At 43.8% G+C, this 25262-nt stretch overlaps 3 protein-coding genes across 4 annotated transcripts in view; 2 read left to right on the top strand and 1 right to left on the bottom strand.

Annotated features, from left to right (window-relative positions):
* xpo4 (exportin 4) overlaps nucleotides 1-17494 on the top strand; it is a 34548-nt gene extending 17054 nt beyond the window's left edge. Inside the window, exons 7-23 of the mRNA XM_017470781.3 lie at nucleotides 689-801; nucleotides 6047-6204; nucleotides 7452-7626; nucleotides 7818-7994; nucleotides 8170-8312; nucleotides 8398-8543; nucleotides 8734-8911; nucleotides 11191-11350; nucleotides 11514-11683; nucleotides 12114-12288; nucleotides 12566-12859; nucleotides 14398-14578; nucleotides 14726-14844; nucleotides 14934-15064; nucleotides 15265-15382; nucleotides 15479-15571; nucleotides 15714-17494. Coding sequence (XP_017326270.2) covers nucleotides 689-801; nucleotides 6047-6204; nucleotides 7452-7626; nucleotides 7818-7994; nucleotides 8170-8312; nucleotides 8398-8543; nucleotides 8734-8911; nucleotides 11191-11350; nucleotides 11514-11683; nucleotides 12114-12288; nucleotides 12566-12859; nucleotides 14398-14578; nucleotides 14726-14844; nucleotides 14934-15064; nucleotides 15265-15382; nucleotides 15479-15571; nucleotides 15714-15911 — 2729 coding nt within the window. The 3' untranslated portion in view covers nucleotides 15912-17494. The remainder of the gene's footprint in view (nucleotides 1-688; nucleotides 802-6046; nucleotides 6205-7451; nucleotides 7627-7817; nucleotides 7995-8169; nucleotides 8313-8397; nucleotides 8544-8733; nucleotides 8912-11190; nucleotides 11351-11513; nucleotides 11684-12113; nucleotides 12289-12565; nucleotides 12860-14397; nucleotides 14579-14725; nucleotides 14845-14933; nucleotides 15065-15264; nucleotides 15383-15478; nucleotides 15572-15713) is intronic.
* Nucleotides 17495-19888: 2394 nt separating this feature from the next.
* eef1akmt1 (EEF1A lysine methyltransferase 1) lies at nucleotides 19889-22490 on the top strand. 2 transcript variants are annotated; one of them, NM_001201158.1, is given in 5 exon segments: nucleotides 19907-20015; nucleotides 20184-20377; nucleotides 21428-21510; nucleotides 21677-21975; nucleotides 22104-22279. In NM_001201158.1, coding segments are annotated over 4 exon segments (666 nt in total). In that variant the 5' UTR covers nucleotides 19907-20015; nucleotides 20184-20221; the 3' UTR covers nucleotides 22232-22279.
* A 1025-nt stretch (nucleotides 22491-23515) lies between these two features.
* Nucleotides 23516-25225, bottom strand: il17d (interleukin 17d). The gene is made up of 2 exons (XM_017470936.3): nucleotides 24558-25225; nucleotides 23516-24466 (listed from the first exon to the last, which is right to left on the bottom strand). The coding sequence occupies exons 1-2, from the start codon at nucleotides 24845-24847 to the stop codon at nucleotides 24169-24171; spliced, it is 588 nt and encodes a 195-aa protein (XP_017326425.1). The 5' UTR covers nucleotides 24848-25225; the 3' UTR covers nucleotides 23516-24168.
* Nucleotides 25226-25262: the final 37 nt, after the last annotated feature.

The raw sequence follows: 25262 nt of genomic DNA, 5'->3' as shown, positions 1-25262 counted from the left end.
CCTTAACATGGGTCACACAGAGTTCTGTTGCCCCAGTGCTATATTTAAAAAGCCATAAGGACAGGCCTGGTTTGGGGGAGACGACGACGACAACACACACACTCACCACTTGCTCAAACTTTCCCACACACACAGTGCTTTAAACTGGCACCTTTTTCAGTGTGTTGATGTTTTGAATTGTATGTCTTTATTGCTGTACTACATATTTATGTTGTTACTATAGTGTGTGTGTGTGTGTGTAGGGAGTGACTGTAGATCCAGCCCAGAGGAATGCTTGGCCTTTGCCGGTAACTGGCCTTGATCATACATTCCTGTGGAAGACGCTCTCTCTCTCTCTCTCTCTCTCTCTCTCTCTCTCTCTCTCCCTCCCTCTCTCCATCCCTCCCTGTCTCCCTCTTTTTTCCAATGGGTTATTAAGTGAGTGACCTTGAGGTACAGACTTTGTGGGAGGGGACAGTTTGGGTTTAACTGTAGTAACACTCTCAAAGAGTCAGAAAGAGGGATAGCTTGAAGCAAGTGGAAGATAACCAGCGTAGAGACCTTTCCACTGCAGACAGAGCTGTTTCGACAGAAACGAACCAGCGCTTAAAGAAACCGAGACGGTGAAACAAGCGCGGTAGCAACGTTTTCACGTTCCAGGACCGCCGTGTGACTTCTGTGATGCTGTTGACCTTAACTAAGACGTCACTGGGCAGACACTACATTGCCATGTTTGAAGCCACTCAGAATGTCATGCTGAAGCCTACAGAGTCGTGGAGGGAAGCGCTTCTGGACCACAGAGTAATGGACCTCTTCTTTACGGTGAGTGATCTCCTGGTTTATCGTTCGTTCACTTGCATTGTTCAGTTTGGTGCAGATGTGTGCGATTTCCGTATAAACAAATCCTTATGTAGTTTTTGCTGCATGATGCTCTCCTTACCCGCTCACTTCCTGTTTGTTTCCTTTTGAAAGGACGCTATGTTTTGTGTTGGTGTGGTTCGAGCATTGACCCTCCCAAGCTCTACCCTTTTATCTCTGTCTCTCGATTTATCCACACACCCATCCATACAGCCGTCCCTTCATCCGTCCATAAACATTTACGATCGCAATTACTTTATTATCACGGCTCCAAATGAGAACGGTGTCAGTAATGTGGGAGCACTTCACTGTAAATTGGATGGGAATTGCAGGTAAGTGATCACTACTTTGCAGTGTCTGTTGCTTTCTACCAATTTCCTGGTACTTGCATCTGATGACCGAGAATGATTTTTATTTTATTTTTTTTAAACTTGCTTTTCTTAATAATAATAAATATAGCTGCAAGCAGCAATGGCGGATTCCTCCTCAAGATTGCGGAAAATTTCAAAACTGACACGGTAGAGAAATGCGTCCTACAGATGGGTTCTCGACGCATTTGGATCAATGGCAGATTTTAAGTTCATTTTTTGTAGCTTTCTTGCTACAAAATGATCTTTGTAGAGAAAACTCAGGAGTCAGTGAGAGTTTTGGAGAATAATTTTGTGCTGATAAAACGCTACTTTAACATTATTTTGAATTGATTCCTGCTGCTATAACATTTAATTTGATTTACTCTGTGCTGCTATAACATTAATCCGAATGAAGTGTGCTTTGGCTTGATCCAAGGCAAACACCACCATCTAGCGGATGGTAATGATATTGTTAAACATATTATACCTTACCAAACTTAACAAAGATAATATTCCTTTTAATGTCATTGTTTTTGAAGATATGACGTTGCCATCGCACATGGTAACATACTGTAGTGTCCTCGTTGGGCGTGGCATAGATCAAGTCCATAAGGGTAATGTTCCATTGAATTATGGACACAAGAAATATGTGCAACACTTGTCAATTCACCAATATGTAAATAGCTCTGCCAATTTTTATTTGATTCCTTATTGCTTATCAACCTATAGAAAGACATTTATCCCACACATATGCACCACAGTTCAAGTTGTCTTGACTTGAATCTGACGTACGGTTCATGAGGAGAAGACTTTTGTAAATTTGGACAAATTTTCAACATCTATCATGGCGGACTTTATGGGTCCCGAAGGCCTTTTTGTTCCCTATGAGAAATAAGGCATGTATACCAGTTTTCAGATTTTTTTGGACTTGTGGGGCAGAGGGGAAAATCATGTAGATTTTGGGCGTGGCCTGTAGCACCACCTATGGGCTCATGTGGGCCATTTGTGGTGTGGGAGTTACACGTGGCCTGTAGTATCAATGTGCCAAATTTCGAAACCACTTACCATTTTAGATCTTGAGTTATTGGACACTTTAGGGAGATACGGAGAATAAGAAGGAGAAGAATACTAACAATAACAATAGGTTTCCTCCTGATGGAGGAATCCTAATAATAAAGTCCCTAGGGGGGCATGCTGGCTTAGTGGTTAGCACATTTGCCTCGCAGCTTCAGGGTTGGGGGTTTGAGACTCGCCTTCACTCTGTGTGCGTCGAGTTTGCATGATCTCCCCGTGCTTCGGGGGTTTCCTCCAGTTACCCCAGTTTCCTCCCCCAGCCCAAAGACACGTGTTATAGGCTGATCTGTAGTGTGTGTGAACGTGAGTGTGATTGTGCCCTGCAGTGGGCTGGCCCCCCATCCAGGGCTTTCCTCGACTCGTGCCCCGAGGATAAGCTGTAGAGGAAATGGATGGATGGATGGATAAAGCCCATCTGATCCCCTGATTAATGCCTTTTAGACTTTTGTGACCTTGCAAGTTGAATTGCTCAGTCTTCATTCATCTATGAGTCTTGTTAAACCTTAAAACAGTACTAGTGATGTCTTGGGTGTATATGAACTGGACACCAACAGCATACTGTGAATGTATTGTACATTTAAATGTCCAGTAATTAATATTGTACATCTCATAACACACACACTTTCTCTCTCACATTGTAAAATATCTATAGGACTGTAAAATATCAGTCTCGTTATAATGGTCATGGTCAGTACAATGCATTCATGTGCAGAAATTGATTTGCAGCCTAAAAGGTAACGTCATTCCTTTAGAGTAACAAACCGTCTGATGGACGTGAATAAAATCGACTATTTAATCGTCAATAACAACTGGGGGGAATAATTATCTGTAAGAGAATGCGATTGACGCTGAAGAAAAAAATGTAATGAGGAAGACGCCAGAGCAGTCAAGCTGGTTGAAACAAAGTGACATCTTAAGAGTTTCATGAAAAAAAAATGAAATAAATCTGGCAGGGCTGTCTGATCGAAAAGATCCTGATGTCTGGAACAAATCCGTCATCTTTCCGTCACCATCCAGAGCACGACTTCCCCGTTCTTCCATTACGTATGCATAGTCTCCCTGAGCCATCAACTGCCAAATACTGCTATACTTACTCCATCAGTGCCAGCTGCTCAGGCTGCCAGATGAATTAACATGGGTCGAGGGAAATCCCGGCGTCTTCGACCTGTTTCAGCAGTGCGGCGTTTCTGCCTTCTCATTGACATTGCGATGAGCTGAATCTCATCTGTGCTTCATGTCCTCTGTAGTAAAGGACCGCGACCCCAACTGGCCAGGAAATCTCAGTGAGAGAACAAATATCAAGAGCTCATTGTATCAAACGACGAGTTGTACAGCTGGACGAAATATAAGCGCAGACAGAGGCTTCTGTACAGTCTGTCAGGCTTCATCACGGTGTTTTTGCTTTGTCTGTGTGACATTTGGTTTTATTTGCAGAGGGTCAAGGGATTGTTTTTGTTAGGTTGAAACGTAGTCAGCTGTCTCTCTCTCTCTCTCTCTCTCTCTCTCTCTCTCTCTCTCTCTCTCTCCCCATATCTCGGTGTGTGGTGTGTTTTTCTATGCTCATACCTGACATTATGTGCTGTACTCTCAGCTGTGACGGGGGCAGGTGGGACACGAGGCCATGCGCTGCAGGGGTCAGAGGTGAGTATAGACGGACGGCAGGCCGGATTAGTCTACGACCCCTGATCGAAGAACTCCTTTTAACAGACCCCTGAAGCCCCTTGGCCTGTCACTTGGGCAGGCAGGGAGACCCGAGCATGTCCCATCTGAGGGGACGGACTCTTTTTGATGATGTAGCTCGGCGTGCCCTGGAAAAAGACAACAGGATGAGAGAATGAAGCGCAGCCCAAAATAAACTCGCACCTAATAAAGCTATGGCTACACTAACATTTTCCTACTCAAACCCAAGACTAGCAAGGAGTGTTTTTGTTTGTGGTTTAGGGTTATTTTTACACACGCATACACCCTCTGTCCCTCATACACATGGACACATACTCGTGATTAGCAAATGGCGGTCATAATTTGGTTGCAATTTATTTTTTTATTTTTTTATTTTTATTTTTTTCCCCCCATGCAGCCAGGGAATGTTGGAATCGGATCAGTCCATGTCCCCTTTCAGAACGCACGTGTGGTTCGTTTATGGTCTAAGCAGTTTCATGTTTTGTCGTCGCTGATTGAGGTCGATGCGATAATGCTGATTATTAGTCGCCCTTTTGCTCGAGTAACTGGATCCGCGTAGACGCCGATGCCGTGATGATCTGACCGAGAACAAAAGGTCTGCACAGGAGATGGACAGAAGCTTTGTCTTCCTCCTAAAAATGGTTGTCTCTGTCTGACAGGAGGCATCTAAATGAATATATGTCAGTCTAACTATAGTTGGATTCAAGGCAGTTGGAATAGTTTGCGTGGTGTGGATGTTCGTAAGCGCAGCTGTTTTTTCTGCCCACGTAACTTTGGCCTTGCGCTCTGTCTCTCTATTTAGCCCTATCTTTTTCTCTGGCTTTGTCTCTCATCTACCTCTCATTCACCTCCTCCCCTTCTCTCCCTCCCTCTCCCTCTCCCTCTCTCTCTCTCTCTCTCTCTCTCTCTCTCTCTCTTCTGTATCGGCTCAGCAAATGATTTCACACTGTGGAAAACGGAGTCCAGTCCTCCGCTAGATAGATCAGTGCCACACTATGTTAACAGTAATGGGTCTCCTAGCAGCTCTTTTGTCCAGCTTGTGAAGACAGGAAGTAGTGCGTACTACGAATCGTAGTTTCATAGAGATGGAAACTTTACGTTTATTTCTTTTTGGACTCGAAGCATCTCTGCCAGAATGTTTGGTGGACAGACAGTGTAAGGCTCTGAGATAGAAAAGAAAAGAAACCGAGCTGAGGGCGGAAAGAAAGAAAGAGAGAAGAAAAAAAAAAAAAAAGAGAGAGAGGGAGAGAGACCCAATAAGAAGTGAAGAGGATTTTGTGCCAAACATCCGCTCTGCAGTGGAACCACATGTGCTTCTGGTATGGGAGAGCAGGGCACTGAACTAAACACACACTCCTAGCCATGGTACCGCTATGGCCGGGGATCTCTCGCTCCTCGCAAATGGCAGAGAGGCCGATTTTACTTTAAAGCATCTCCGAACTGCGATTTGAATCCGACTTTGCGTTAAGCGTCGCGCGTCTGGAGAGTGACGACGACGACGACGGAGAGAGAGTTTGGCTTCACTAGGTGAGCGGTCTTCCCGATTCTTCACGCGCTCTACCTTTTCACGTTTTAAGAAGGCGGCTTCGCGTACGTCGCACGACTGCAAAATTAAAGACAGATTCGTCCTTTCAAGTAAGGCCGAGGAAAAAGGGCAGGGGGAGTGGGTGTTTATGCGAGAGAGATGCTTTTCTGTGTAATTCAGAAAGACCGTGTGTGAGCTCCCCAGCTGTGTGTTTGATCAGCTGCCAGCGAGCCAGTCTGCAGTTCCTCCCGCTGCAGAATGCCTACAGGGTTTATATAGCCTCACCGTTTTTTCCTTTTTACTTCTCTCTTCTCTCGGTCGCTCTCTCATGCACACACATTCTCTCCCAATTTTCTATTGTCCTGCTTTATCTCCGTCTTTAATATCATGCCTCCTAACCCGAGAGGACCGTGCACGTTGGCGAAGCAAACTAATTCATACCGCTTCGAGGATGTTCGTCTTTTCCAGGTGTCGTCCTGTGATGTTGTTTGTTTTTGTGTAGCTCGTTTGGATCTCGACTTTCCGTATCTTGGAATCTGTTCGTGTGTGTGATTTACAAAATTTCGGTTGGCTTTCTCAGGTGCACAGGAAGATTCGGGAAGACTCCGACATGGCCCAGGATTCCCTGCAGTGCCTGGCCCAGCTGGCGTCTATGCACGGGCCCATCTTCCCAGATGAGAGTGCTCAGGTCACCTACTTGGCCCACCTTGTGGAGGGGCTACTCAACATGATCAACGGGTGAGCAAGAATTAAACCGTGTCTAACGCATCGTACGAGTCTTTCTAGCGTAAAAGACACGCTTCGACTCGAGTCGATCCACGCGTGCTTTTGTTTGTGTATGTGCAGTCGGACGCGTGATCGATAAATAGGCATGAGTTCCGTTCGGCGCTCACTTTGAAGCTTCTTCTAGATCCGTGTTTAAAAAGCGAAGGATAATCTTAATGCATGTGCAGACAGGCTGCTGAAATTCGATCCATCGTTGCTGGAGCGAGTCAGGGTCTTTCTCCTCAATTCTTCCTTCTACTTCTCTGCTTCACTTGCAGCTCCATAATCACCTATTTTTGGAGCTTTTTTCCAGTTGCATCATCGGAAAACCATGCGGCAGGTCCGTCGTGATTGAACTGCTCTGCTTGCAATTTAAATCCATCTGATACGGGTTAGAGCCGTAGAACTCGAGCATAAGGGAAGCGGATCCCTAGTCGCGTTCTAGATTTTTTTTTTTGAGAGGAAGAACCCAGACAATCCAGGCCGTTGTGCACTGTGTGGATCTGAATGGAATCGATTTGCCTACAAGCTCGAAAGCACGAGAACGTAAACGAGTATATGAATGGAGTTCTGGTGATTCGAAACATTCCCACACATTGTGCTGTGGTAGTGCTTTTTTTTTTTTTTTTTTTTTTTTTTTTTTTTTTTTTTTTTTACTTTTTCTTTCTTCCTACGGAGTCTTGAAGGTTCTTCTGGGACAGATGTTTGTACAGCTTTTCCAACACTTGATCTATTATAAGATTCCACCGCCATCCCTGACTTTTTTATGCAGTTGTTTAGTCTGAACCACTTACTCCACTTATGTAACTTTTAGTTTTGACCTTTTGAGGAAAACAACGTGCTTGCTTATTATTATTTTTTTTCTTTCTGGAACACCCTGAAGTTTGTTTATAGAGAACCGACACAATTAAACGTCTTTTATTTAATGTCAGAGTGTAAATTTGCTGCAGTGGGCTGAACTTTTTTCCTTTTTTTTTTTTTTAAATAATCAATAATTTCACATAAGGCTATAGTAAATATGTAGCTGTCTTTATTTATTTATTTATTTATTTATTTATTTATTTATTTATGCATCACTGATTTGTCTTTATTAAATTCAGGCCGTTTGCATTTATAACAGCACTTGGTCTTCCTGACTTTATTTATTTATTTATTTATTTATTTATTTGGTAGGAGTATCATTTTGTGTAACGCTGACGATTTCGTTCTCGTGTGCGCAGGATTGAGATCGAAGACTCCGAGGCAGTGGGCATCTCGAACGTTATCAGTAATCTGATTGCCACGTTTCCCCGGAGCGTTCTCACGGCTCTACCGAGCGAGCTCTTCTCCTCCTTCGTCAACTGCCTCACTTTGCTCACCTGCTCCTTCGGACGTAGCGCCGCCCTCGAAGAGGTGGTGAGTACTAGACTCGATCCCCAGATCGATTCGATTAGTCCAAAGGTCACGCCCCTTGAGGATTAAACTCCGCGTATCAGATGTACAAAGAAATCGTTTCAAGGTCGGCCGATTGTGAAGTTACGCTAATTGTTTCCACGCGCTTAACTGTAATCCCTGTTCGTTCCTGCTATGTTTTCTGTCTCCTTTAGCTGGATAAGGATGATATGGTTTATATGGAAGCATACGACAAGCTGTTGGAGTCGTGGCTCACGCTGGTACAGGAGGATGAGCACTTCCCCCGCGGCTGCTTTGTCCAGCCGGCTGTGCAGGTCTTCAACTCCTACATTCAGTGTCACCTTGCAGCCCCTGATGGAACCAGAAACCTGGTGAGAGCGGTCCATCCATCCATCTACATTGCATCATTTCAGCCATCTTTCTCAATCCTTTCTTCTACAAATTAGTAGCGCTTATGTATGTATTTATTTATTTATTATTATTCTGAACTCGTAACGTGAACTGGCAGTCGTGACCCTTTTGGGTCGTCTTCGTCTCTGTGTCTAGACTGCAAACGGTGTCGCATCTCACGAAGAGGAGGAGATCAACGAATTGCAGGAGGACGACCGAGAACTGTTTTCAGATCAGTTGGCGAGTATCGGAATGTTGGGGCGCATCGCGGCAGAGCACTGCATCCCTCTGCTTACGAGGTAAAAGCACACGCTCGCTCATCATCACCTTGTATTGAGTACTGAAGAAATCCCTCTTAACCAGCGATCGGTGTCTCGTTATTAGTTTATTGGAGGACCGAGTTACACGGCTTCACGGACAGCTCCAGAGACACCAGCAGCACCTCATGGCCTCGTCGGAGCCAGACTCGGTGGACCGGAGAGTTTTAGATGACCTCTACGAAGATATTCACTGGCTCATATTAGTCTCAGGTCTGTCTGAAATAGAAGAGAGTAAAATGTAAGATTTCTTTACTCTGTTATGATGTTTTATTAACAGTAACACCGGGGAAACGCGTACTTTTCAAGAATGTCAATGAAATATTTTCTGTTTCTAAGCGCTCAATATTACAGAAAAGTGCAAAAGGGAATATTCAGTTACGTTTTGTTCGGGTCGTGACAGGCTACCTCTTAGCTGATGACCCTCAGGGGGAGACGCCGATGATCCCCACAGAGGTGATGGAGTTCTCTATAAAACACTCCACCGAGGTGGATATCAACACCACGCTGCAGATCCTCGGCTCGCCCGGGGAGAAAGCCTCCTCCATCCCGGGCTGCAACAGGACAGACTCCGTCATCAGGTAAAGAGAGATCGAGGTCGACGGACGAGCTCGGTTAACACCAGCAATTCGGAACGTCTGACGACTATCAGTAGCGTGGATGACCACTGAAGGCAGAGCCCTCGGACACTTCGTTTATCAGACGGTAGAAGTGGTCACATGTTTCTCTGGCTCTAGGGAGCAGGCTAACCTGATGACTCCGTGGTATTTATATACACTACCGGTCAAAAGTTTAGTGACACTCATTCTTTATTTATATTCCCCGAACCCCAAGCACCACCCCCCCAACCCCCCCCCGCACTCTTATCGGCTGCTTTTCGGAATATTTCTCTCCAAGTCGTCGTTTAAAAAAAAAAAAGTTCTTTGTAAATAAAATTTTCGTTTTCGAATGAAAGATATGAATATGTCGGGACGATTGTATTTTTGTCTACCACACCGATTTCAAGCATTTATTCACACACCTTCAGATCAAAAGGTTTTTAAGATCATGAGAAACGTTTCAGTCGAGCGTCCACAAACTTTTGACCGGCAGTGTGCGCAGAGTTTAACTATCCATACTGTGATAAGTGCGACCGGTGCATTGTTGTCAGTGGCTTAACTCTGTGTAATGTCAGATGAGGGCTGTTTCCATGCCAGACAGAGCCTTTAGTGATCAGTTGTTGTACAGCGTACCCTTCACTCCGCCCGCAGCGGCGGCCGGTAAAACATGCGGGCTTTAGCAGCAGGAAAGGGTTCCTATGTGTCCAGGGCTGGTGCACTACACAGTGTCTGATCTGCCCTGGTAGCAGCAGTTCCATCGCCCAGCGGGGAATGTCCTGGCCGTGTGCCAGTCAGTGGCCACGCGAGCGGCCCTGGCGCCGGCCGAGTCTCTAATGCCACGCCGCACGCATTATTCAATTAGAGCCAGGACAGGTGCAGTGCTGAGAGAGCGGAACAGGGGAAGTTTATGAATGGAGAGCAGAGGGTGTTTGAGGTGACTGAAGGGTAGAAAGCGGGGTGTTGACTTTAAACCTGGTTTTAAATCGTCTGAACTGTACTTGCTCGTGTTAGTTTAAAAGTAAAGCCGGTATTGTAATTCGGATAGCGTCTCGAGGCTTCATCCTTCACCTACAGACCTTTCTGTCAGTGGTTGTGAAAATGGGAGAGAAAGTATGGAGGTCAGGGCTGAGGAATTGAAAGGGTGCGATGTCGATGGGTTCAGCACTAAGAGAGCTTTGGGGGACGGTAAGAGAGAATAGCAGAGGGGTAAAGGATTTAGAGAGACAGTAGGTTGGTGGGGGGGTGTTGGATGGAGGATTTGGAAAGACAGTGGGCTGAAGGATTAAGTTTCCTAATGACAGCGTCCTGACCCCACGGCTCTGAAATGTCAATGGGGTTTGTTTTTGCAAACAATGTAAACCATTCGCTTGTGCTGCCCTGGCTCTTCAGAGGAGCCGTATCTATTTTACAGGTCATTCATCTGCAGTAAGCCGTTTCTTCAGTATCCTTGTTTTCTTTCCACTGGAGGTGGAACAAAAGCGTCCGTGTGCTTTTTATAGGTTTGAATTCTTTCGCATTGTCTTCTCCTTGTTTCCGCAGCCCTTTTTTCATTTAAAGGGGCTGCACGTTTTCTCATTAGCCTGTTACTGTGACGCTGTTAAAGCTGTGGATTGACTGGAAAATAATTACCCCTGTTGTTAATCAGTAGTATAATTAGTACTATTTTCTCTGGGCTGGATGTGGATCCACAAAGACCAGAGTTTTTTTGTTTGTTTGTTTGTTTGTTTTTAATCCTGAATTTGTCGACGTTTTGTTGTGAACAATAGGGATGTGAGAAGAACTTTACCAAATATTAGAAAACGTGTTCTGACCAACTAGGGCCGGGTAATTATATTTTGATGTAGGATAATACTTTATTAATCCGCAGATGGAGAAATTACAGATTGTTATGTTATCGTTATCGTGATAAATGATTAGGTGATGCACTTTTCCGAGATATCGTTGGTATGGTGATGGTTTTAAAAAAAAGAAGAAGGTTTTATTCATTATAAATTAAACTGTACTGAACGGATGTCATTTATTTAAAAACGTAATCTTTGTATGCATTAAAGAAAAGTATCGTCAAAGTCAGCGTAATGTTTTGGGGTTTTTTCCTGTTTTGTTTTTTTTTTACTACTGTGTTGAAGAGTTGGTCAGATAAATTATATATCGTGATACACATCGTGAAATGTTCTCGAATATCGCGATATATGATGTATGTTTTTGTGAGGTCAGGTTTTAAGATTTAATCAGAGCTGTGTATGTCATTTCTTTCCTCTCAGATTGTTATCAGCGGTGCTGAGGACATCGGAGGTGGAGTCTCGGGCAACACGGGCGAGTCTAACAGAACTGTTGAGCCCTCAGATGGGTAAAGACATCGTGTGGTTTCTGCGGCGTTGGGCCAAAACCTACCTACTAGTGGATGAGAAACTGTATGGTCAGGTGAGCTCCGGATATCCTCTATAGAAAACTGCGATTCGCTGATCTTAATTAATTTGAGATGTTATTACTTGTGTAAAGACCTTGAATGTGGCACCAAGTCTTGACATTTTAACTAAAAAAAAAAAAAATTCATGTTGTATTGTATCCGTTTCCCTCCCTTTAGATCAGTATGCCCCTAAGCACAGCGTTCGGGGCTGACACCGAGGGGGCTCAGTGGATTGTGGGGTACCTGCTGGAGAAGGTGATAAATAATCTCTCCGTCTGGAGCTCTGAGCCTGACCTGGCCAATGACACGGTGGAACTTCTGGTCACTCTTGTGGAAAAGAGAGAGAGGTACGCGTGAACATTGGAAACTTATCTTCGAGATTACTATGGATTCAGTTACTGTATTTATTTCTGTACATTTGCACCCCCTGCTGGTGAAATTATAGTAGCGCTCCTAAAGTCTGGAGTCATCTAGAGGCCATTTGAGGTTTAGAATTGAGGGGCGTAGAACATACTGTTTACCCTAGAATTCCCAAACTATAAAGTCTTTAAACACTAAAATGGTATTAAAAGTGCTTTAATTTAACATGTATAAAATAACGAAGCTGGTTATTTGTATTTTAATTACAGGGATTTCGTGATTCGTGTGATTTGTATTCCAGCACTAGCTTTTAGATGCCGAAATCCCGCGAAGTAGCTCTGGATCTTGTTATCCGCTGCGTAAAGGTTTCGTTTAATTTCACCGTGGCTTTACTTCCTGTCCCATTCTGTCCATCAGAGCAAACATCGTGGTGCAGTGTGAGAACTGGTGGAGTCTGGCCAAGCAGTTTGCCAGCCGCAGTCCTCCGCTGCATCTGCTGTCCAGCCCAATCCAGCGCACGCTGATGAAGGCGCTGGTCCTCGGTGGCTTTGCACACATGGACTCTGATACTAAACAGCAGTACTGGGCAGAGGTCAGTGCACTTCTACTTTATCTGTGTATTATTTTTTTTTAATCTAACGTGTGAGATTGGATCTTTTGGTATGGTAGAGTTTAGTACTTATTGGCAGTATGCTGATAAAAATGACTGCCTGCTGCAAGTAAGCAAAACAACAAAGGCACCATACGTGTCTTCTAGTATTACTTGTTCAGTTAGTATGGCGTCCCTGTATGGGATTGTTTCATGTGATCGGGTAGAATCTCTGCTATGGAGTACTACTTTTTCACTTGGTCTCTTTTCTGTGTTCCAGGTTCTTCATCCACTCCAGCAACGGTTCCTGAACCTTATTAACCAGGAAAACTTTGCTCAGATCTGCCAAGAGGAGGCAGTGAAGCAGGAGATTGTGGCCACTCTGGAAGCCCTGTGTGGCATTGCAGAGGCAACTCAGATAGACAATGTGGCCTCTCTTTTCAGCTTCCTCATGGACTTCCTGTCTAGCTGCATTGGCTTAATGGAGGTCTACCAGAATTCGCCAGAAACAGTCAACCTCATCATTGAGGTGTTTGTTGAAGTGGCCCATAAGCAAATCTGCTACCTGGGAGAGGTGAGTTGAAGTGTGTTTATATATATATATATATATATATATATATATATATATATATATATATATGATATGATGTATGGTGGCCTGGGAAAACCCTGCACGTCATGAAATCGTGACTTTTATTTTTTCCGTTATTATGCGTCATTCTTAAAATCGCAGCCTTTCCCTAACTGAAATAAATGTCTCTTTTTTGTGTGTGTGTATTTCAACAAGAAATTAAGTTCTAGCGTCTTAAATAAAGTCTTGTTACCCCCAGAAGTGAGAAGAGAGGAAAAATTGCATTTAAAGATTCCATACTGACTGTGATGCAGGAGCTTCAGAGACGTTCTGACAGCCGGTATCTGATCAAACGCTCAATGCGTCAGGCTTATGTCCTTTTTGCTGTGGCACATAGCTGGGGGTCGACCAATAATGGCTTTCACAGATGCCGATAACTACGCTGGGCAGTACCAGTACCTGCCAATAAGGATTAATCAACAGACTAGTCTAGTACTGACTGTAGCATGAAAATGTACTGTACTTTTTAAAATGAAATAAATATATACATCTGGATGTGCATTACCTGTCAAAAGTTTAGACGCACTCATTCTTTATTTTAATTTTTTTATTTTTCCACGTTTTACAATAATAATAATAATAATAATAAAGTCATCAGAACTCTGGAGTAACACAAATGGTACTATGGGAATTATGTTGTGATAAAAAAAAACCCAAAATAAATCAGAATAATCGAGTATTTTAGCATCTTCAAAGTCGACGCCCTTTTCGCCTAGAATTTCCCGAAATGTATTCTTGGCGTTTTCTCGAGCGATCTCTTGAGGAATTTCCCCGAGATGCTTTTTATAAACAGTGTTAAAGGAGTTCACACCGACGCCGGACTCTTTATCGCTGCTTTTCGGAATAATTCGCTCCGAGTCGCCCGTTTAAAAGAAATAATAAATAAATAAAATGTTAGTTTTCTAATGAAAGAAACAAACACGTCGGCACGATTATATTTTTGTCTACGACACCGATTTCAAACATTTAATCACACACCTTCAGAACAAAAAACTCTTTAAGATCATGAGAAACGGTTCAGTTGCGTGTCCACAAACTTTTGACCGGTGGTGTGTATCTGAATATATATTAACTATTAATAAATATTAAAGTAAATAAATATACACACCCAAACTGAACCAAAGAGTAACACTCCAAATAAAAATAGACACATCCAAAATGAAACCAAAGAAAAACAAAAACACTTCAAATAACACAACAAAATCTGCCCGCGATCAGTTTTTATTTCGCCTCTATCGTAACGTATAATGACATTTGACCCCCTCAGCCACTCCAGCAACGGACACAACTGGGGAAAATCTATCAGTGTGGATTTTTTTTGCCAATAACCGCTAGTTCCAGCAGTCGGTTACCGGTTCTGATCAATCAGTCGACCTTTACGCCTAGCTATCAGATCATCACATACTGTAATTAGGTATCGTATCAGGTATTGGTGTTTGTAAGTAAGCAGTTTCTATAAAGTATCTTTGTTTTTCCTGCAGACGAAGTCTATGAAGCTGTATGAGGTGTGTCTGACGCTGCTGCAAGTCTACTCGAAGAATAACCTGGGTCGTAAGAGACTCGACGTGGCTGCAGAAGAAGACCAATACCAGGACCTGCTGCTCATCATGGAGCTCCTCACCAACCTGCTTTCCAAAGAATTTATAGACTTTAGCGACACTGGTAAGAGCACTCTGGCTGGGTCAGGAGCTCTCGGTTGCGATTATAAATCGACTGATCAAAGTTTACTTGATTCTCTCTCACTTTTAATTTGATAACCGTTATAGACGTGTTTGAACGTGCGGTGACGTGACTGTGTTTGTAACCCAGATGAGGTGTTTCGAGGGCAAGAGCCGAGTTCAGGAGCCGGCCGCACGGTCTCGGCGGCTGACGTGGTGCTGTTTGGGGTCAACATTGTGCTGCCCCTCATGTCTCAGGACCTCCTAAAGGTGAGGCTTATATTTCATATTATTTTATTTTGATTAGCATCGTAAGCCGTACTATAGAGAACGTATTAAAACCTCTCTCCTTTCTGTAGTTCCCATCTTTATGTAACCAGTACTATAAGCTCATCACGTTCATCTGTGAGATTTTTCCTGAGAAGATCCCTCAGCTGCCAGAGGAGCTCTTCAAGAGCTTAATGTTCTCCCTTGAGTTGGGCATGACCTCGTATCCTTACGCCGCTTCAGTGTGTGCATCTATTACACCGTGTGTCTAAACGTTCGACGGGTGGTGTATATTCAGACTGCAGCAGTTTCAGCGGGTGTGTGCTTGTCACTACTGTTTATTATTGTATTGAATCAGATAATGCTTGATTGATTCTGTCATGAGATCATGGTCCCGCTTTCACCTTGACGTCCATCGCGCAGAATGAGCTCCGAGATTAGTCAGTTGTGTCTGGAATCTCTGTCGCCGTTGGCGGAGCAGTGTGCCAAAACACAGGAGAAAGACACCCCTTTATTTATTGCTACTCGACATTTCCTCAAGGTCGGTGTTGACCGTTACATTGACTACCTTTTTAATCTCATTCCATCATATTCGTTATATCCGACATGACCTTCTGTCCGTCTGTCCTTTTTACAGCTGGTGTTTGATATGCTGGTCCTGCAGAAGCACAACACTGAAATGACCGTGGCAGCTGGAGAAGCGCTCTACACACTCGTGTGCCTGCATCAGGTAAATATTGTTGTTTAATAAAGATCTCGATCGAGACTAGAGTTAATTTGCAGTGTTTAGTCGAATAGTTGGAGCACAACTAAACAAAACGTCATGATGAGATAATAGGGTATTATATAGAAGGTGTGTGTGTGTGTGTCAGGCGGAGTACTCCGAGCTGGTGGAGACTCTGCTCTCCAGCCAGAGAGACGCTGTGATTTACCAGCGCCTCGCCGACGCCTTCAACACGCTCACGGCCAGCAGCACACCTCCAACGATGGATCGAAAGCAGAAAGTGGCCTTCCTCAAGAGCCTGGAGGAGTTCGTGGCCAACGTCGGGGGGTTGCTCTGTGTCAAATAACCACTGTCTCCAGCATCCTCTTCACTGTTCTGGATGCTCCCTCATTTCCCCTCTCTTGTACCATTGAAAGAAAAGCTCTTCTTCTTCTCCTTCTGACGTTCTCTCTGGCATGACAAGCTCTGGACAATCATAGCAGAACTGTGCTGTTGGAGAGGAGCGTCGACGTGTCCGAGGTCATTCGAAATGTTGCTCTCGTTCTCTCCGTTGTAGCCAGCAAGTCTGCCGGAAGCAGAGGATGGAAGTTGGGGGGGGCGGGGGGACTCATCGCATTCATCTCAGTCCAAGCTGATAAATGGCTACTGTGCCAGTGAGAGGTTGTCAGAAGGGACGTATAAAGAGTTAGGGGCAAATTCTCCTCCCCAGTCTAGACACACACTCACTTTAATGCCTCTCCTCGAGTGCCTTTTTTCATGTCTCGGATCCAGCTGTCTGTACAGCAATGGGTAGAACTGTGTCTTATTGCGGAGTCTGCAGTCTCATCACAGAGGCTGTTGGCTCTGATAGAATTGGTTTGGTTTGTCACGTTAGCAGTTCCTTTTCTGTAAGGCTCTAAATATATTTGCTCATTTATTTAAAAGTACAAATCCACACAAACAAGCAATCACCAGGGAGGAAATACGACCGCAGGTTAGCCGAGACCTTAAACGTATCCTAAACCCCTTCTTGGTCATAATAAGAGTCGCTTTCTGTATGCCCAAAAAATTTTTGGTTTTAGAGACACCTCAAGACCATCATCTTCCAATTCCACGACGCATTAACGTGGCCGGCTGCGTAGAACGAGAACGTAGAGCTGCGTGTCCGAGCACGCGGGACTAACCGTAGAAACATCAGCAGTAGCGTAAAAGCCGAGCCGCGGTCCCCTAGTGCGAGCGAGTGAAATGATCTGGAACCTCAGCGGGCAGTGCCGCTAGCGAAGCCTTAGGAGATCTAGACTGTTATATGATTAAATATGAGCTCCGGTTGACATTTTTATGACGAACGAAGCCTTTTCTCGCCGGACCTGAAACGCGGAACGCAGTTACGAAGAGAAACCAAATCGCTTTGCGTTCACTGAGGGTGTACATATATTTTTCAAAAAGGAAACAAAGGAATGATTTAAAAACAGTGGGGACTGACATTTTATAAGATTGTAGATTACAGCCTTTGAAGCTTTTATGACTTCACCTGGTGGTAAATGGGTTAAGATCGATTTGTAGTTTTTTTTTTTGTTGTTGTTGTTTTTTTTTGTTTTTTTTTAAACCAGGTCTCCCTGATCACAGTTGTTGTTGTTGTTGTGAAAGTCATTATAAAAAAACTAGATAATGAACGTTTCCAGCAAATACACGGGGGTCACTAAATGATGTATGCCATTTGCTTTTATTTTTTTACTCTTATAAAATCATGGCGCAACACAAACTAGCGCACACTCATCCAAACCATCGCTATAACAATAAAATACCAAAAAGAATTCCCTTTTTTTTTTTTTTTTTTTTAAAGAAAGACTCTTTTGTTTCCATTTGTTTAGAGCACTAATCCTGTTTATTTCTCTTTTGGAATGCCTGAAATGTATTGTAAAATGTATATAAACTTATTATATAAATATAGTGTGCGCGTGTACGTTTATATTTATTTTTATTTTTATTTCCATGCTTGCATAGGCCTGTTTTTATAACAAAGGGTCATTCTACTTCATAACTTTTTTTCTTTTCAGGATGTTCCCTGATCTGGGGAATTTTTAATGCCATGTATACATGTGTGCCCTGGAATATGACTGGTTTTATTAGTATCCACTGAATGGATTTATTGATTTATTGATTGATTGATTGATTGATTTAAAAAAGAGGATTAACAGGAAATGAATTGTGGTTCATCAGCGTTAGGTTGGGAATGAAGAGGTCATGATGGTCTTCAGTACTCTGCACTCGATGGCCTCGATGCAACAGAAGCACTCCAATTACATGATTACTTTGGTAACTCGTAACCATTAATCGGTGGTTCTCAAACTTTTTCAGTCTGAGGCACCCTCTTGTGTAAGGTGCATCCCTTTGTGGCCCCCTAAAATTTGGCCCCCGTCAAATTTTCACAATTTCTTTTATTACACACTCGGCTCTTCTGTATTAACGCTCTCAGCTAATAGACTACGCCCTCTACCTAAAAAGGTATCTAAAAAGGTATTTTAAATAGTCTTAGGTTTTATCAGCGTGTGACTAACAGTACTGTACACTAGTAGATCACTCGTGTGTCTTATATAGTGTGCTGTGTATAATTGATTTCATTTATTAATATTTCTCATTTTCATATCCTCAGCATAGTTCAAAGGTTGACAATCCCGATTTACATACGAGTCAAATTCATTTTTTTAAAAGAATTTCTATGCCCCCCCCCCACAGGGCCCCCAGTTTGAGAACCACTTCTTAATGAAGAAAGAGTGGCTTAGTGGTTAGCACGTTTGCCTCACACCTCCAGGGTCCGGGGTTCGATTCCCACCGTGTTCTCCCCGTGCTGCGGGGAGTTTCTTCAGGTTTCCTTCCCCAGTCCAAAGACATGCATGGTAGGCTGATTGGCATGTCCAAAGTCCGTAGTGTGTGAATGTGTATGTGATTGTGCCTCGCGATGGATTGGCACCCTGTCCAGGGTGTACCCCTGCCCATACTCCCTGGGATAGGCTCCAGGTTCCCTGTGATCCTGAAGGATGGATGAAGAAAGAGTTCAGGAGAGTTTGACACTAAACGTATGTTTTCAGTACATTCACTACCAGTTAACGTAGTATAGTCATCGTCTGTGGTAATCATCCATGTGCTACAAGTGTATTAGAAATCAGGTTGAAAAACCCAGTTGTATTCCTTTAATATTGGCTAGACCGTGACCTGTATCGACCCCCAGTCCCATCGCTCACTATTTTCTGCACTCTAAACAATCATGTCAAGCTTCCTAGACGGTCTGAATGCAGGGATCCCTCCTGGCCCCAGATGTTCTGCAAACCAGTGGCGGGTGTGCTTTGCTCATGCATACTGTAGAAATATTTGTGCACTCATCTATAACCACCATTTAAAAATAAAAATAAAAATACCAGTTATGACAGCTGTACCCATGGACATAATGGCTAGCAAACTAGCAACGGAAGCTTGTTTGATGATGATGAACATTACAACTGGAGGAGTTCTGTATGTCTAATTCACAGCTGTAGTGTACGCTGAGAGGAGCAGCCATGGACGTGTGCATGTTTTTGGTGCGTCCCATGTGGTCCCCACGAGGAACAGTTTTTATTACAGGTTTTAATAATCCTGTCAATGGAAGGTCCTCACAAGGGATAGTTAGACAGACGTGGGTGAGAGAAGATCTAGATTATTCAGTAACTTCTGGTGGATGGGTTACATGTTTGACCGGGCTGACAACATCCATTCCTTTTCCATCCTGCTCCTCCTACACAGGGTTCTCGAGGAGACTGAAGAGTACCCCAGGGAACTCGGGGCACAAGGTGGGGGACACCCTGGACGGGGTGTCGATCCATCACACGGCACCTTCACACACTCCAGACAATCTGGGAACGCCAATCAGCCTGGAGGAAGACCTCGACGCACAAGGAGAACATGCATGCACACAGGGCAGAGATGAGGTTCGACCTGGACCTTCAAGCAAACGTGATGACCACCAAGTCATGACACTGACATCAGAATCATTATTAAAATTATTATTTCACCTTGTGTTCTTGAACATCCTTGGTCATTTTTATAAATAAATAAATAAATAAATAAATACATATTGTCTGAATGATACTATGATGACGTTAGTAAGATGCTCGTGTCTTTGATGCTAGTTAATATGCAAACAACAACAACAACAACAACAACAACAACAAAAACAACGACAAAAAACTCATGCACCACACACACACACACACACACACACACACACACACACACACACACACACACACACACACACACGATCAGCACAGCATGGCGAATCGGATGATCAAGTTTGTCCCTTAGCGTCTGCCGTACTTCGCCAAACACGTGGAGGAAACAAACATGGCGGACATGCTGCAAGTCTGACGGGTAGCATGTGACACTCATATGGCTGATATCGTTTTCTTTCTTTTCTTTCCTCCCCCCTTCATTTCCGGTAGGATATTTGGCACATTTATAATATTGTCAATCACTAAATTGACACTTAATCAGCAGAATCCGGATTGTTTTATATAAATAAATAAATGAATAAATAAATACGCAGCAGTGTTGAGTGGCCAGGGCTAGATGACTGCTGAGCACTGACTGTCACTGAAGTGTGCAGGTATCTGTAGAGGTTCCTTTAGGGTTCTTCACTCCATCATGAATCACCGTGATGGTGGTGATGATGATGATGATGATGTGCCCCAGCTCTCGGCTGCTGCTCTGGCGGCTCTGCAGGAGTTTTACGCGGAGAATGGAGCTGGACCCTCGGCTCTGAGAGACAGCTACACCGTGGGGGCCATTAAGGAGGACTGGGTGAGTGGAGGAGTTTTTATTATTGCACCGTACAGCAATGTGTGTAGTATTTTTGCACCCAGAGCTTAATTTGACCTTAATAAACCTTGAATCTGTGTTTTGAGGAGTAAAACATCTCAGGGCATGCTGATAGAGGAAAATAATGAGTGACTGGGTGGTGGCATTCCCGGGGTGATAACAATAACAGTACAATACTTTTAAAAAAAAAAATTATTATTTTTATCCATTTAGAGTTACGTTTAATGTTGCGGAACGTAAGCGAAACCCGTCCTGATATCACTTACATTTGAAACATTCATCCGCTCGCCAGCTTCTCGGTTTTTCTGTCTTCACGTTTCGACTCAAAAGCGCTGACACTGGAGACTCCTTCCATCCATCCTTCCATCCATTTTCTATACCGCTTATCCTACAGGGAACCTGGAGCCTATCCCAAGGAGCGTCTGGCACAAGGCGGGGGGCACAAGGGTGTCAATCCATCACAGGGCACACTCATACACCCATTCATACACTACGGACACTTTGGACATGCGAATCAGTCTACTATGCATTTCTTTGGACTGGGGGAGGAAACCGGAGTACCCGGAGGAAACCAACACAACACTGGGGAAAAACATGCACGCAACAGGGTAACGGCGGGAATCGAATCTCGAACTCTGAAGGTGTGAGGCGAACACGCTAACCGCTAAGAGACCGTGCGCCGAGACTCCTTCCAAGAACGCTAAATAAAGGTCTCCTCGCTGAAAACTTCACCATATCGACACGGAATGTTTGTGATTTGTTCGCCTTAGACGACCCTATGCAAGTTATTGATATAGAAATGACGAGCGCGTCAGAGCTGCTGTTATAAAGAACGAATCTTTATAATCCTTTCTTTCTGACCAGTCAGAAGTGAGATGCTGTGGTATAAAGCTGTTTGTAGTAAAATATTATAGATTATAGGCAAGAAATAAAGTTCCACAGTACGTCATTATATTTACGTTAACGATCCGCATTACAGTCCTGACGTCAAGAAAAGTATTCAGTTGTCCCTGATGTTTTATCTGTAACCAGCGGATGAGCCAGTTCTGGTACAGTGATGAGACGGCCACACGGCTGGCTGAGGAAGCCATACAGCAAGCAGGAAAACAGGGGAGGTTAGTTCATCTTTATTTACTATGCCTATTAATTAAAGTACTGTGCAAAATATACGGTTCTGGCAGACAGCGAGTTTATTGTAAATCCGTTTACTTTGCCGTATTCAGACTACAGTCGTGCTGTGGTATTGACTAATGTCTCAGTTATGTTTATTATGGCCTTCAGAATAGCATGCATCAGTGCTCCCAGTGTCTACCAGAAGCTGAAGCAGCTGGAATCCGAGAACGTGGATGGGTCTCGCCGCGTGTCGGCCGTGCTACTCGAGTTTGACCGTCGATTCGCTGCATACGGTGATGAGTTCATCTTCTATGACTACAACAACCCGCTGTGTTTGCCTGAAGATGTCCTCCCGCAGAGCTTCGATATCGTGGTTGCAGACCCTCCGTACTTGTCTGAGGAGTGCCTGAGCAGGGTGGCACTCACAGTGAAATACCTCACCAAGAGGAAAATCCTGCTGTGCACAGGTAAGTGGAGTAGAGTTCAAAGAAGGTTCGAGAAAAATCTCTCCCATATTACTTCAGTTCCAACCAGTGACTCAGAAGATGTGGCATCTTTGGCCTGATTTATGACTTTACTTTCATTGTAATTTCAGGAGCTGTTATGGAAGAGCATGCAGGAAAACTCATGGATGTGAAGATATGCCGTTATCTACCCAAACATAATCACAACCTCGCGAATGAATTCAGGTGTTATGTTAACTATGAGTCAGGTCTCCTCTAGGCTTGGAGTGGAACTTTAAAGTACAGCCAGTTACGGACTGTTGAGAATTCAGACAGCTTGATTTGTCTTTATTATGGGATCATTTTGTCTGGATTACCATATTTGGGTGGTGTGATATTTTCGTGCCTGACCAGCTTTCTTTTTTTTTCATTTTTTAAACATGGTTTAATCACGATTAACATGAATTGTACAACCTCAAATCCAAAAAAGTTGGGACGCTGTGTAAAATGTAAATAAAATGATTTGCAAATCTCATAAACCCATATGTTATATCCACATGTTTAAACTGAGTAAACGTACCATTTTAAGAAAAACATAATGTCATTTTGAATTCGATGGCCGCAAGATGTCTCAAAAAAGGTGGGACGGGGGCAAAACAAGGCTGGAAAAGTAAGTGTTATTAGAAGGAAACAGCTGGAGGTTCATTGGCAACAGGACAGTAAGATGATTGGGTATAAAAAGAGTATCTTAGAGAGGTAGAGCCTCTCAGAAGTAAAGATGAGTAAAGGTTCAGCAATCTGCGAAAAACCGAGTCTACAATTTGTGGAACAATTTCAGAATAATGTTCCTCAATGTAAAATTGCGAAGACTATGAATATCTCATCATCTACAGTACATAATAAATATAATCACCAGGAGGCATGATTCTGTAATGGAAATCACCGCATGGGCTCAGAATCACCTCCAGAACTCATCTGTGAACACAGTTCACCGTGACATCCACAAACGCTGGTTACAGCTCTATCATGCAAAGAAACCATATGTGAACATGATCCAGAAACACCGCCGTCTTCTCTGAGCCAAAGCTCATTTAAAATGGACCGAGGCAAAGTGGAAAACTGTGCTGTGGTCGAATCGAAATGTGATGTTCTTTTTGGAAACTATGTATGCCACGTCCTCTAAATTAAAGAGGAGAGGGACCATCCGGCTTTTTATCAGCGTTCGGTTCAAAAGTCTGCATCTCTGATGGTATGGGGGTGAATTAGTGCCTATGGAATGGACAGCTTGCACATCTGGAAAGGCACCATCAATGCTGAAAGGTATTTCCAGGTTTTAGAGCAACGTCTGCTTCCATCCAGATTCCATCCCATCTTCTGAGAGACTCTGTCTCTCTAAGACACTCTTTTTATACCCAGTCATGTTACTGACCTGCTCCCAATTAACCTAATTAGTTGAAAAATGTTCCTCCAGCTGTTTCTTTTTAGTAGCACTTACTTTTCCAGCCTCGTGTTGCCCCATCCCAACTTTTTTGAGCCATCAAATTCGAAATGACCGTCCCCCCCCCCCCTAAAATGGTACATCTCTTCGGTTTAAACATTTGATACGTTTTCTATATTCTACTGCGAATAACATATCCGTTGATGAGATTAGCAAATCGTTGCATTGTTTTTATTTCACGTCTTACACAGCGGCCCAACCTCTGGAATTGGGGTTGTACAACTTATAAACAATAGCATCTTGTCTCTGTGGAAGAAAATACATTTGTGATGCTTAACATGGCGAATCTAGGCTAGCACTGTTGTCAAAACTGTTATAAACTGTTTTCTTCTTCTTCTTTTTAAATCAGTCAACCAATCAAATCAGCCTCTATATTTTCTCAAAACACATCACATTCAAAACAATTCCAACACATATTATAATTATTACACTTTGAATAAATAGAAAAAGAGCTTAATCATATGCATGCATGTAGACAAAGTTATTCTGATCAGGAAGATGCCAGGGAAGCCTACACTCATATTCCTATCAGCTGTACAGTGCAGTCAGATCTGATTGGATCATTCTTTCAGCAGCATTATAATGGATAAAACATTGTGATAAATGTTTTAGTAACTTGGCTACACAATAACGCACCAGGTTCCACCAAAAACAAGCCTTTAAAAAAAAACCAAAAAAAAAAAAAACACATTTGTGTGCACTTTGTGCGTTTTAATGGTTTAGTTTATGACTTTTTTTGTTCGTCTGTTGGAGTTTTGGACGGCTCTGCGTGGGCTCTTCTCGGGCTTTAGTGCTGGGATACATGTGCAGCCCACCGATATGGACTCGTAGCTCTCGGTGTAGGAGCGGCGGCCTCCAACGCACGAGCCTGCGCGGCGCAGCACGGCGGTGGGCACGAGCACCGGAACGCTGCGGTACTCCTGACTCTCCTCACCGCTCGGTCCCATCAGACAGCCCTTACACAGGCAATACGCTTCCGGAATGAAGCGCGGATAACGGGCTGGGTCGTGTCTCAATCTGGATGTAGAGAAATAAACGTGGCTTGCTCATTTAAATTAATTAATTAATTAATAATCAACGAGTCGCGTTTTCTGCGCGTGCACGCTACCTGTACGCCCACGGTGAAAGACTACGCAGATTCACAGGAATGCTGGACCTCTGGACGGGCTGCAGGACACCAGCTGAGGAGCAGCTCAAGTTCTGAGGCTCTGCTGTGAGTTGGAGTGTGTGATGGAAAGCGCTGAGAACTCCGACAGAAAGGCGACCGAACCTCTGCTCCAGAATCTCCTCGGGAAGATCTGCACACACTCTCCGGTTCGCCTTCCCTCCCCGAGCCGCACAGCTCACCACGACCACCACCGCCAGGAGCAGCGCCACGACAACATCTCCTCCGTGCATGCTTCCGCGCGTTCCAACACCCCGGAACCCACCCAGAGCCCCGCTATGCCGCAAACCTTCAAGAGCTAACACTGCCTATTTTCTGATTTGCGTGGCTTCTTCAAGTTCCGCTGATGTTTCTTGCGCCTCGAGTGTTTCTTCTCGAGAACTGTAGTAAGGGCAGGGTTCAGAGAGAGCGAGATAGTCCTCGCTTTGCCTGCGTTATTTGGAGAGATTAGTGGAGCAGGACTTGTATTGCTACGTGAAAACTCCCAGATTGCCGTGAGTTTCGGTCAGTCGCGTCACCGGGTTCCTTCAGTGCCAAGTTCTCTCAGAAGATTCAGAAAAGATCTGAGAGGCAGATGCTTAGTGTCTGACGAATTGAGAAAATGCGCCTCCTTTCTCTCTCTTTTTTTTTATTTTTTTTAAAAAAAAA

Source organism: Ictalurus punctatus, chromosome 6 (genome assembly GCF_001660625.3).
Source record: "Ictalurus punctatus breed USDA103 chromosome 6, Coco_2.0, whole genome shotgun sequence".
Classification (NCBI taxonomy): domain Eukaryota; kingdom Metazoa; phylum Chordata; class Actinopteri; order Siluriformes; family Ictaluridae; genus Ictalurus; species Ictalurus punctatus.
This window is presented reverse-complemented; position numbering and strand designations above follow the sequence as displayed.

Coding starts and splice junctions, on each gene's coding strand:
- eef1akmt1 (XM_017469042.3), top strand. CDS start 20,222: ATGAATCACCGTGATGGTGGTGATGATGATGATGATGATGTGCCCCAG. Junction 21,511..21,676: donor CAAGCAGGAAAACAGGGGAG/GTTAGTTCATCT, acceptor TATGGCCTTCAG/AATAGCATGCATCAGTGCTC. Junction 21,976..22,103: donor GAAAATCCTGCTGTGCACAG/GTAAGTGGAGTA, acceptor TTGTAATTTCAG/GAGCTGTTATGGAAGAGCAT.
- il17d (XM_017470936.3), bottom strand. CDS start 24,847: ATGCACGGAGGAGATGTTGTCGTGGCGCTGCTCCTGGCGGTGGTGGTC. Junction 24,467..24,557: donor CTTTCACCGTGGGCGTACAG/GTAGCGTGCACG, acceptor CTCTACATCCAG/ATTGAGACACGACCCAGCCC.